The sequence below is a fragment of the Triticum dicoccoides genome, chromosome 5B, assembly GCF_002162155.2.
Source record: "Triticum dicoccoides isolate Atlit2015 ecotype Zavitan chromosome 5B, WEW_v2.0, whole genome shotgun sequence".
NCBI classification, from domain to species: Eukaryota; Viridiplantae; Streptophyta; class Magnoliopsida; order Poales; family Poaceae; genus Triticum; species Triticum dicoccoides.
In genome coordinates this window covers 651,522,687-651,535,362 of record NC_041389.1, presented here as the reverse complement: position 1 = coordinate 651,535,362, position 12,676 = coordinate 651,522,687, and the positions used below count along the sequence as shown (strand labels likewise).

General features: G+C 48.7%; 1 protein-coding gene across 1 annotated transcript; it reads right to left on the bottom strand.

Annotated features, from left to right (window-relative positions):
- Positions 1-934: 934 nt before the first annotated feature.
- Positions 935-3,985, bottom strand: LOC119312343 (lipid phosphate phosphatase delta-like). Its single transcript, XM_037588068.1, has 8 exons — positions 3,538-3,985; positions 3,045-3,140; positions 2,875-2,949; positions 2,651-2,781; positions 2,478-2,578; positions 2,260-2,388; positions 2,048-2,163; positions 935-1,681 (listed from the first exon to the last, which is right to left on the bottom strand). The coding sequence occupies exons 1-8, from the start codon at positions 3,721-3,723 to the stop codon at positions 1,259-1,261; spliced, it is 1,257 nt and encodes a 418-aa protein (XP_037443965.1). The 5' UTR covers positions 3,724-3,985; the 3' UTR covers positions 935-1,258.
- Positions 3,986-12,676: the final 8,691 nt, after the last annotated feature.

The following is a 12,676-nucleotide window of genomic DNA, read 5'->3' as shown; positions in this document are numbered from 1 at the left end:
GCGTTTAGATTACTACTTTAATGATCTAATCTAAACGCTCTTATATTAGTTTACAGAGGGAGTAGTGAGCAAGCAATTGCTACGGAGTGAACAAATTTGTTATGTCTATAGTCCAATTCAATCAACCACTGATCAACTGCTACCGAGAGAAAAATGTAGTACATCACCAAAAAAAATCCCAATTAGATCAAATCACACAAACGAAACAACAAAAGAAAAACCAGTTTGACTTGTACTGTACAACACGTTAGAAATTTCAGACAAGTTGTGCGGGGTGTGGCGACCGGCCGGCCATAGTTCAAATAGTCAGCCGGCATCGACGATTCGCAACCACCGGCCAGTGTCCAGTGGTGATGTCGGGCACGCTCTTGATCCCTGCAAGCGCCAGGCCAGTGGCCCAAACGCAGAGCTCGTCCTAACCGCCTCGCCTTCTACTCAGTGTTGAGATGAAGATCGGATGTTTGTTGGTGCATAGTGGTATATAACCAATGGTCAAAGTTTGATCCAAAATACAGCGAAAATGCCAAACGGAGACCGAGCTTCATGGAGGCCTTAATTTAAAAACTTCAAACTTCAAACTTTTCAGTTTCAAAAAATTCTGAAAGAAATGTGCATATACCTAGATACATAATGTAGTACATGTGTGCAAATTTTCAGGTCGAAATACGTTAAAATGAGAGCTACACAAAAAAGACAAATATGAGGCCATGATTTTTTTTGTGCAGCTCGCAATTCAAGGTATTTCATCCTGAAATTCGTCACACATACACATTACATCCTTGCATACATGTGTGTTTGTTCAGAATATTTAGAAATAAAGAATTTTGAAATTCGAAATTTTCAACATAAAGGCCCTCCATGAGGCTCAGTCTCCAAAATGACCTAGTCCAGGGACTAACAAACCCAGCCATATATAGGAATGAGAGGCGGTAAGGAAGCATACTATCTTTTCTGCAGTTATATATGTCGACTGAGGATTCAGTTAAGCACTAATGGCGCACATGGCAGTCAGTAGCTGTTCCCATCAAACAAAACACAAGGTCATCACGTGTATACTTTCCTCGTTGCTACTTTGGACAACTGTACAGGAAGAAAACACCCCGGTAGAGGACGTGCTAGACAGACAAACATACAACACAAAAATGAGGCCGAGATCAATGGATCAACAGCCTGCGAGACATGGAGGAGGGATCATCCGCCGTCCTCCGAAGAAATTAACGAAATGCCGCTAACCTTAGATTCGCTAATTCGATCGACTTCACAGGTTCAGATGCGTGAAGATCACCGGCACCAGGTCGACCACCGACCACGCGAGCCCCGCGTACTGCACGAACCGGATGCCCGTGTCCACGTCGTACGCCTTCTGCGGGAAGAGGGAGAACACTCTCTGGAGGTACCCACCGGCCTGCTTGGCCTCGTCCTTGTTGCCCGAGCCACCGCCAATGTCGGATGGCTTCAGCGCGGGCACGTAGCAGGACGACAAAATCGGGATCCCCAGGGTGCTGCACATCACCGGCAGGAGCCATTTCGAGAGCGCCTTGCTGCACAACTTCACGGCCAGGATGGTCGGGATGCCCACCAGGACCCTCCCGGCATACGCGAGGAGGGGTAGTTGATGGCTGAGAATGAGGGGGGCTTCCGGGCCATGGAAGCGGGTGTACGTCTGCTGGACGCCGTAGACCTGAATCGGTAAGGGTAGAGAACATTGTCAGATAAGGGTAAACATGATTTATCAACAACTGGAGGGGCAAAGGATAGGAGAAACTAGAGCTAGATTTAATTCCAAGAATTCTTTTTGGGTGAACTATATACACTCAATTGTCAAGACTATTCTCTGTTGAATGGTACCTGAATTTTCATCACAAATTAAAATATAACTAGAGGTGTTATTACAAGGTCAAGCAAATCCCGCTGAGAATCAGTAAGAGTACAAGATAAGGAGCAATAACATCCTTCATGTGAGCAGAATTCTAACACAATATTACAAGCAATACAATCTTTGGATTAAGTAACCATATGTCATACACAGAGTGGTCAGAGTTCTTACAATTCCGAAAGCGACCCCGTTGAATGCTGTGTGGAACTCAAAGCTAGGAGTTGGGAACTCTGGCCTTGGATATGCAAAGCAGAGTACTAGAGAAAGGCTTGCCCAGAAGAATGTAACTGCAGAACAAAACAACTATGAGAATATTCTTCACCTTTGAATATCACAATTTTTTATCGCTGGAGTCAAAGCGATGTTCAGCCATATGGTCATACCGTTTTGGCCAGAGACGACAAAGGCATCAACATGATCATGGACAACCAACCAGAACGCAAGGATCACGATGCCAAACGAGATCCCAGCGATAGCATCGGTCAAGCTGTGCATGCCCAAGTATACCCTCGCTATCAAATTTCATTTAAGGTACATCATCAGTATCTTTCGGTAACTGTAAGAGAAGGTTGTGTGGAGATTTTTGTTTGAAATAACTCACCAATGCCAATTAACGTAACGAGCATGAAAGCCAGAGAAAGACCCGTGGCAATCATAAAACCACCACAAGGTTCATATGTGAGGACATAGTGCAACATGTATCTGCATTTTTCCAAATCAGCGTTAGCCAGAAATACACAGCAATGCAACTCTTTGAAAGGAACAGGGATATACCCCATCAAACAAACGGTGTTGAGAGCGTGCGATGAAGGCAGTCCATATTCCATGGCATTTTCCTTCTCATCTTCGGTAGCTGTGACCCTCCTCACGGGAGGGGAACACGGCCGAGGAGCTGACACTAAATCCTACATCCATAAATTTCCAAGGTGTCAACAACCAAACCATCCAAAACAGCAAAAACCCAGCTTGCACCCGATTTTGTGTGAGTAGATGGTCACCTTGACAGCGTTGCCAAGGTAATCGCAGAAGGCCAGCAGCAGGGTCATTTGCCTAGCCAGCTTGCCATGTCCACTCTACAATATCAACGGAAACAGCTCACAATTACAGAAGCAGTATAAGAGGCGATCAATGCGCCACAAGACATGGCAGGGGAGTGGCTGGAGCATACCCAGAAGAGGAGGGGGAGGAATCCCGTGTAGAAAGGGACAGAGACAACGCATGACAGCACGGAGAAGAAGTTGTCCAGCATCCTGTGCTGCACCCTCTGCAATGATTGAACAGGCAGGGATTTTTCCCCTTGAGAAAAATACAAGCAAGAACAGCTTAGGAATCGAGGCCAGGTGTAAAAGTAAATGCACACATCGTAGGTATCGTCAATGTTTTTGTACAAGACGATGATGATTTTGTCTCCTCGTTTGTTTGAAGCCAGATTAATCTCTCTTTACATGATTCAATCACCTAATTGGTTCTTCTTTGTCCTAGGACTAACGGATCGAGCAGCAACCGCGTGCTGGAACGGGTAATGGTATCCAGATTGCACGACAAGATATCCCCAAATGCAGGAACTGGAACTGCGTGTGGCCTTTCCTCCTTTGGTGAGAGCCTTCTGTTGGTGGAAACGAGGTGGGAAAAGCAGGGATTGGGGGGCAGGAGGAACGGACCTGGAAGGTGAGGATGGAGGGCGTCTCGGCGTGGACGCGGCGGGTGACCCAGGGCTGCGCCAGCGCGCGCGCCCGGCGCGTGAGGTCGTAGTGGGAGGCCGCCCACACCCACCCCGCCGCGCCAGACAGCGCCGCTGCCTGCCACCCGGTCAGCCCGGCGCCACCGGCCGCCGCGACCGCCTCCATGCCCGTGCCTTTGTCCCTCCGACCGCCGGCGCCTGATTCCGGAGGGAGCGCGCGAGATCCCCGGGAGAGATGGAGAGGAGAGGTTGACTCGCACGGCGCAGGGTTGCTGCTGGCAGGGGCGCGGGGGTGGGGGGCTCTTGTAGGAGGAGCGGTGGAGGGCGCGGGCAGGTGGCGGTGGTGGTGGCCGGGGACGGAGACGGGAGGTGGTTTGGTTTCTTGGCGGTCTGCCGGCCGGCCGCCCCAGCTCTGGACCGGAGTCTCGCACCACCACGCGGCTAAGAAACTTTTTGTTTTTTATTTCTCGTGCTGTTTGAGGCATTTAATCCCGGGGAGACGATTGTGACTTCGGAAGGTTCTAAACTCCCGGGATTTTAAATCCTAGCTCTTGATTTTGCACGCGGTTGAATTTTCTCCTCGGACCGAGAGCGAGGTAGAGTTTGATATTTCTTTTCTTTCGTGGAAATCCTACTCACACGCGCCGTAATAATAGGTGGCGGCGTCCGTGGACGTCATATTCTTTTTGAAGGCTCCGTCGCGGTGCTCCTGCTTCTTGCGTGTGGCTTTGGGTAAAAACTTGATGTGCTAATTGGACGGTGACGGCTATCTATGGTCGTACTCTTCTGGAAGGCACCGTCATAGAGTCCTTGCTTGGTCATTGTTCGTCTCATCCCTCCTCGATGGTTCTTGGTGGAGGTCTCCGTCGTCTCCAAGTGGTCCTTCTTAGCTCATTTTTGGTTTGCTTGGTTGTCGTTGGAGTGGTGGGACTGTGCCCGGCACTTTGTATCTTGCCTTGGATGTGCGTTGTGTGCCGTGGTGACGTGTATTTGTATCGGTTCGCTCGGATGTTTGTTGATGGTTGCTTTATAATATAAAGAGGGGAAACCCTTTTCGGTAATAACAAAGGCTGAATAATAATCAATGAATCTTTACTGAAATCATACCATGGTGTCTGTTAGGATTCGAACCCTTGTTTTTATCTAAACGAAAGGCATAAAACAACGCCATTCATAAAGCCGCAAACAAGGCATTAAGTCTCAAAATGTTTGGATTGGTGGGCAATTCAACATTGCCCATCTTCACTAGGCCTTATGAAAGTATCAATACCTTTTGTTGGATGGATAGATGATCAAGTTTGATCATTTTAATGTGGAATTCAAGCGATTGAACGAAGATGATTTCTAGTAAGAAGATTAGTACATATTTGGATTTCTTTTGCATGCCACATTTGGGCAAGTATGGGGGTGGACGATTTCCTGCTCTCAAGTGAGAGCCCAAGTGCCGAATTTCGTGAAGCGCATTGTCCCTTTTTCTTCTATATTTTGGATACCCTGCCGATTATTAGGGGCTAAACTCATTTGTCATTTCACAACTACTTCCATTTTTAGCTAAAAAGTACTTCCATTTTTTAAGAATTAATTAATCACGAGGCTTATTTGTAAGGAAGTGATAAAATAAAATGAAGCTAATTAATAGTCTCAACAAGCTAATTCTCAAGAAGCCCTAATTGGGGGTTAGCTGGTAGCTCTAAGGGGTGACATATGGGTTTAATTGACCCAATAGACTTTGGAATATGTGGCTGTTTCTTTTGTTTAACGATGAAATGGACATGTATAAGTTTAATGGAATATATGGTCCTACATATCAGTCGAATAATCGACACTTTGGAACATGATACCATCGCATCGCATGCTAGTATACCAGGATTGGATTTGTGTTAAGTGGATAGGCTTTATGTGTGTACAAGTTAAACCCGTAGGCTCAGCAGCCAGCATACTCTTTTTTCAAGTTCGTGTAAAGTAATTCATTTAGCTGTCACAAAAATTAATCCATTTAAAAAATGACACTGAACTTAATCAATAAATAAAATTCCGCATGTTGATGTCCGCTTAATACTAGGAAGTCAACAAAAATCTAGAAAAAGGGAATAAAAGGTCAAAATAAATACAAAAAACATTGGAAAACTCGAGAAATGAATCAAGTTATCTTTGTGTGCCAAATATTGATACCGGTGGAACTTCAGAAGAGAAAATGGCTCAAGGTTCCTTGATTATTCTATTAGCAAGCTTCCTTGACTTGTATGAAGCCCAAAGTGATCCTTGAAGTTTCTTGACTTTATTGTTGTGGCAGCTGACCTTGAGAATGAGTTTCCAGCTCTTGTTTAGCACACAAAGTCGCATGAGGATATAGTCGTACTCTACAAGTAAAACACTGGCCTGTCTTTGATTCTAGTTCTAGCTTGGCTCCATCAGCTTTGGCACGCGTGACAATTTGGCTCATGTTGCATAAAGCCATTGATATGGATGTTGCTTCGTAGCATCAGCACGATTAGTTCCTGAACAAAAGGTGAGTGTGATTATCTTATCTTTAAAGCCCATGATGATCCAAACAGAGGGAGAATAAAGTCCCAGTGCGGTGTCGGATTGGAACCCTGGTGGATTGGCTAGCAATTCAGCATTGCTTAATTTTGCTAAGCTTGTAAAAATTATCAAGTTTTTTTTATACGAACGATCAATTTGGACCATTTTATGAGGATTTCACTCAATGATCCTAGGAGAAAAGTGTGAACCAAAATGCATCTTGGCTAGGGGGTACATACATAACCGTCCACTTTTGGCGCGTCACACTTGGGCAAGACCGGTGGTGGACAATGTCTTGCCCTTTTAAGTGGGAGCCTAAGTGACAGAATTTCGTGCCGTGCTCAATCACTTAGCTTTCGTTTTGGGCCGGCTGCTGATCAGCACTATTATTACTACCTTTTGTTGGATGAAACTGATGGATTAGCTCCTCTAATCATTTAAAAGAATTTATCATTAGAGCTTGTGCAGTGTCTTCTCAAAATCATTTAAAAGCATTAGCTACTTTTTCTGTTTTCCCAAAAGATAAAATGAGTGAACTAATAATGCCAACCAGGCTACTTCTCTAATTAGCAGTTAGCTGGTCAGACTTCAGTACCACAAGATGACGTACGAGTTTAACTAATTGACCGATTAGACTTTGGAACATTTGGTTGTTTCTTTTGTTTATAACGAATATAACATGTGTAAGCATGATGGAACATATGGTCCTATCATATTAGCTGGCACTTTGGAACCTGATACCATCGCATACTAGTTAGGTTAGATATTGTGTAAAGTGGATAGGCTAAGAGCATCTGCAGCCGGACGCTCTAAATACACCTCAAACGCTCGGGCGGGCCGACCGGTTACAAAAATTTGATCCATCCAAGCGCCTCAAACGTCCGGACTGATCGACACCCCTCATAGCCCAAATATGGGGCGGTTCGGGCGCGCCCACCACGTCGGCTTGGCCCAGCCTGGCCCACGCCTGCCACACAAATATTGCCGTCCAGAAAACCCTAGACCGCAGTCAACCCGAACTCAACTTCACTCCCCTCTTCGTCCACTCCACTTCCGATCCCCTCCAAACGCATCCGATGGCCGGCGACCGAAGTAGTGCTGCCTTCGCCGCAAGAATGCCAAGGCGCTCTGACTCGCGATCAAGTTGTCGGAGCGTGAGGCAACAAAGGACGCGGCGGCGAATGTCGTGGTTCTAAGTCTGACAGTAGTGTAGGGGGGGTAGGTATGGAGAGGCAAGATTCTAGCTATGGAGCAGTTGTATACACAAGGGATTTACGAGTTCAGGCCCTTCTCAGAGGAAGTAACAGCCCTACGTCTCGGAGCCCAGAGGCGGTCGACTGGATTATATGTGTATGAGTTACAGGGGTGCGAACCCTCTACACTGAGGAGGTGGGTGGCTTATATAGAGTTCGCCAGACCCCTCCGCCCTCAGTTATGTAGGGTTTAAGGTACATTAAGATCTGGCGTTACTGGTAACGCCACAAGTAAAGTGCTATGATGACCATAAATGCTACTCAATGACCGACCGTTTACATGCAGAGTGACTTTAGTTCTCCCGGCCGTCGAGTGGTTGGCTTCATGGTCGAGTGGTTGGCTTCATGGTCGAGTGTGTCGAGTGGAACACTTCTGAGTCGATTGACATGTGGTTTCTTCTAGAGATGTCCTTGGGTAGGGTAGTTTGGACAGGTCTATGACCCTACCCTAGGTACATAGCTTCATCATTAGCCCTCGAATGGATTGAGGTTTGAGTGGGGAAGGAGTTGAGAACTCTTCCGACCCATTTTTCGTGCTATGAGTGTATCTGGCTCTGGATCCAAGAACTTGAGTAACGACACCAACTTCTTTTTCGGTCGCCTTGGTCCATTCTTGGTTTCAGTCGAGTGAATTTCTTTACTTGAAAAGTTCCGAGTGACGGTGTGGAGGAGATCCCCTGTTTGACAAGTTGTTCTGCTGCTCGCGGATTTTGTGGGATTCGAATTTTGGGAAGCGCGCGGGGCGGAGGAGGCCGCAGTAATCGGACGGGATAGAGCAGGGATGCCTCGATCTCCGCGCCACCTTTCTCGCCACGTATCGCGCGTGCGACTGTTGCGGGATTTGACAGGATCGCCCGGGCCTACAAGTCAGTCACTCGGAAGTAACCTCATATAAGGCGCCGGACGGGTTTTTTTGAACAGTGCGTTCTCATTTCCTCCTCTCTTCTCCAGACTTATCCGCCGCGTCCGCTTCCGTCTCAGTGCAGCCGTCCCATGCGCATCTCGCCGGTGACGATGGTGAAAGAGAAGACGGCAGCCCTGGAGCGAGCGAAGAAAGCGACGGCGAAGGCGAAGGGAAGGGCGACCAGTCGAGGCGGATCTTCATCGAGGGCCGGCCTGCCGCAGGGCTGGATCCAGGGCGACTGGATCCGCTCGACGATTTGTCAAGCAGATCTTGACGACCTGGCTGATGGAGGACTGATCCCCCATGGATCGGTGCGGCTCCCGGGGAAGGAGTCTGAGCCGCAGCCTCGGGAGGGTGAGTGCGTTCTCTTGGCCACCCATGTCGACCGTGGATTTTCTTTGCCGCCTCACCCTTTCTTTTGGGGATTTCTGAATTTCTTTGGGGCGCAACTCCACCACTTCACACCCAACACCATCGTGTACCTCACTGCTTTCGTGTCTTTGTGCGAGAATTTCTTGGGTTGCCGGCCTCATTGGGGTCTTTTCAAGCACATCTTCACCTGTCGCTCCCAGACGGTGAAAAAGGCCAATCCGAGTGACGAGAAAACACAAGTGATTCAGATGTGTGGGGGTCTTGGGGTTTAAATGAGGGGAAAAAGCTCTTTTCCGGCCATGATCCTACCCGACTCGGTCCGTGGATGGCAGTCGACCTGGTTCTACTGCAAAGACTAGCCAACGCCAGGGCAGTCAACCAGACTCCCTCCTTTTTCCATGGAACGAGTGAGGAAGCCTTCCTCTTTGAAGGTGATCCCGAAAGAGAAGGCGCAGGTTAAGGTGCTGGTCGAGCGTGTCGTCCAGCTTATCCGTGACGGGGTAACCGGCATGGACCTCTTGGAGGTCTTCCTCCGACGACGCATCCAGCCGCTTCAACCTCAAGACCATCCGATGTGGTTGTATTCTGGCACTGAGGACACCACTCGGATCCACCCGGAGGAGATTGACGATGCCACGCTGGAGAGGTGGCTGGCGAGCATCACAGGGAACAAAGACAACCCCGAGGAGCCAGGAGAATTCCTCCACTCGACCAATCATACGAAGTAGACAAGGTCCAATTCTGCATCTCTGACTGTGATCCTGCTTTCTTCATTCTGTTTGCTTAAAATCAGTCGACTGACTTTTGTCTTGTTTGTTGTCTTCTAGGCCACGACTGAGATGTACTCGATGCCCAACGGGGCGCAAGAACAGGCCGAGGAGGGAGAGGCGAGCAGAGGTGAAAGTGAGGAGGAGTGGCAATCTGATGGTGAGGGGGAAGAGGATGACGACGGCTCCAACAAAGAGGAGGAGGAGGAAGTCGATCCTCCTCGCACGAAAAGGCGATCCAAGCTCGCCCACGACCCCGTGAACGAGCGCGGCAAAGCGATTGCGCCCGTTGGGCAATCGTCAAAGCGCCCTCGGGCGGCTTCTCTGGCGCCGACTGAAAAAGCACCGAAGCATCCACGAGCAGCGCCATCAAAGCCGCCGAAGGCCTTGCCCAAGATGAGAATGGCCATTCCCACCATTTCCGGGTAACAGCATAACTTGTGTCTTCTCGTTTAGCACGGATGAACTCTTGGTCGACTCATTGATTAACCGACTGGTTTCTGAAATCTGTAGTGCTGCTACCTCCGAGACCTCCGCCAGGAACGAAGACCAGGAAATGGAAGACGCTGTCACTTCCAACCTTGGTATGATTTCTGTAGTTTCACTTTTGGTCGATTGGATTTTCGTTTCTAACTTTGGATTTTTCCTGTAGCTCCTCCTCATGTGATTGATCTCCCTGATGATGACGACGAGGTGCCACTGAGGGCGAGGAGGAATAAAAAGGCACCGGCTGGCAAGACCACTCAGATTGCATCAGTGCCTGAGGCATCGGTTCAAGAGGGTGGCGATGTCACTCGACATTCCATGTCCTTCACTGTGGCACTGACGAGTGTCCGGCCTTCGACGTCGACTGCTGATCCGCCCTCCCTTTTCGCCACACACCACGTCCTAGAGGACCAAGCGGGTGCTGCTAAGGAGGCTATACGCCAGGCGGGGATCATGATGGAGCAGGTGAAGGCGATCCGGGAAGCCAGCCAAGCGGCCTATGATGCTAGCCCAGCCCTTCAGAGCAACGTCCAGGTTAGTTGGTCACCGCTTGTTCTGTTAGGATATGCTATCTGAAGACTTTCTTTCCGAAGATCTTTGTATATGTACACCCACTGGGTGTGTCGATTGAATATTTGAATTGGTGGGGGCACGCTGAGTGCACCCACTGGGTGTAGTCCCCGAGAGTACGGTGGACTGCTGGCAGTCGACTGTAGTCTTTGTATTTTGAATTTCTTCATTGTAACTTCTTCACTCGGTCTGGTCGAACCATGTCGAATGGAATCTTGGAACCGGTGGGGGCACACTGAGTGCACCCACTGGGTGTAGTCCCTGAGACTACGGTGGACTGCTGGCAGCCGACTGTAGTCTGAAGAACCTGTGTTTTTTTGGTAGATCATGATGAGACCAAGACTAACTGCTGGCAGTTAGCTATAGGGCTATAGTTTTGGGATCATAACCTCTTTGTCTCTTTCGGCCGACTAATCGGACCAAGTCGGTAGAACCAGTGGGGCACGCTGAGTGCACCCACTGGGTGTAGTCTCAGAGACTACTGTTGAATATTTTGATTCGGCTGTAGTCTTAGAAATGTTACGGTTTTTCTCTTAGTCACTCGGAAGCAATCTATCTTTGATGTCTGTCGACTGACCTTTCGCAGAAATCTTGCAAGCTTGTGGCTCGCTATACTGAGTTGGAAAACAAACATATCCAACTCGACCTTGACTTGAAGCTTGTTCAGGAGAACTTTCAGAAGGTGAAGGAAGAAGCAAAAGGTATGATTGGTGAGAACTTGTCGACTGTCCTTATCTTTCTGCCCATTCTTGATTCTGATCTCATTGTCATTTTGCAGATAAAATGAAGGAGCCTCTAAAAAAGAAGGACCACGACCTTGCCGAGGCGCAGAAGGCGACTTTGGACAAAACGAAGCTTGCGGAAGAAAAACTGGCTTCAGTCGGTAAACTTGAAGAGGAGAACGCCAATCTGAAAGCTGCTCTCGACGCGGCCAACAAGGAAGTCAGCCATATGAAAAATGATAACATAGCTCTGAATGACAAGGCTGGTGAACTGGCGGGGAAGAAGAACGATCTGGAGTCTTATCTGGGAGGGCTCGCCAAGAAGTTATTCATCATGCTTGAGGGTAATCCCTCCTACCCGACTGACTTGTAATCATCGACTTATCGTAGAACTGCTGGTTTATCTTTGAGTTGTGTTTACAGAATACTGCCAAAACTTCGAGGAGGAGACCAGTCGAGTGGAGACAGGCTTGGACCCCATTAACTCTCTTGTGAAGGACGAAGCTGCTATGCACGTGCTCCGACTGGAGTCTCGTGTTGCTGGTGTGGTTGACTACCTTGCTCGACTGAAGGTTGCAGCGTCGCGAATCGACAAGACACTCTGGCCGGGAGAGACGCTTCAAAATGACCTCGAGTCTCTAATGACTCGACTGAACGAAGTTCCAGGTCGAGTGCAAGAATGGAAGAAGTCTTCTGCCAGGTGTGGTGCTGATGTTGCTCTGTCCCTGGTCCGTGTTCACTGCAAGGATGCGCGAGAGGACAAGCTGGCGTCCCTCAAAGTGGCCAATACCAAGAAGCATGACTTCCAATCTTTCATGGAGACCTTCATTGCTGCTGCCACTCAGATTGCTGATGGAATCGACCTGGACCAGTTTGTCGCGCCTTCCAGTCCTCCACCCGAGGAGTAAGAAAAACTTCTATGCTTCACCTTAAATTTGCCTCGGAATGCCGAGTGGTTTTGTAACCGATAAACTTTTACAGGCTTGATGCCTGAGCACTTCTGAATCCGTAGGATGTTATCTGAACTTGGCTTATCGTTGAATATGCTTGCATTTGCCTTCGAGCGAACTTTGTTCTTCACTCGGAATATACTTTAGTGCTTGTGACGCAGCTCTGAGGTGGAGAATCCAGTCGACCTTCACCTCATCGCTCTTGCAGGTAGGGATGGAGCACATATTACAGTCGACCTGCGTCCTTGCGGATCGGGATGGAGCGCACGTTGTATTTGTGACGTAGCTCCGAAGGAGAAGGTAGCAGTCGACCTGCACCTCGTCGTCCTTGCAGAGTGCATGTTGTATTTGTGGCGTAGCTCCGAAGGAGAAGGCGTCAGTCGACCTGCACCTTGTCGTCCTTGCAGAGCGCACGTTGTATTTGTGACGTAGTTCCGAAGGAGAAGGCAGCAGTCGACCTGCACCTCGTCGTCCTTGCAGAGTGCACATTGTATTTGTGGCGTAGCTCCGAAGGAGAAGGCGGCAGTCGACCTGCACCTCATCGTCCTTGCAGAGCGCACGTTGTATTTGTG

Excerpts from the sequence above, each read along its gene's own strand:
- LOC119312343 (XM_037588068.1), bottom strand. The coding sequence starts at position 3,723 with ATGGAGGCGGTCGCGGCGGCCGGTGGCGCCGGGCTGACCGGGTGGCAG. Across the intron at positions 3,141-3,537 it reads CCTCCATCCTCACCTTCCAG|AGGGTGCAGCACAGGATGCT; the intron begins GTCCGTTCCTCC and ends CAATCATTGCAG. Across the intron at positions 1,682-2,047 it reads ACGGGGTCGCTTTCGGAATT|GTCTACGGCGTCCAGCAGAC; the intron begins GTAAGAACTCTG and ends TTACCGATTCAG.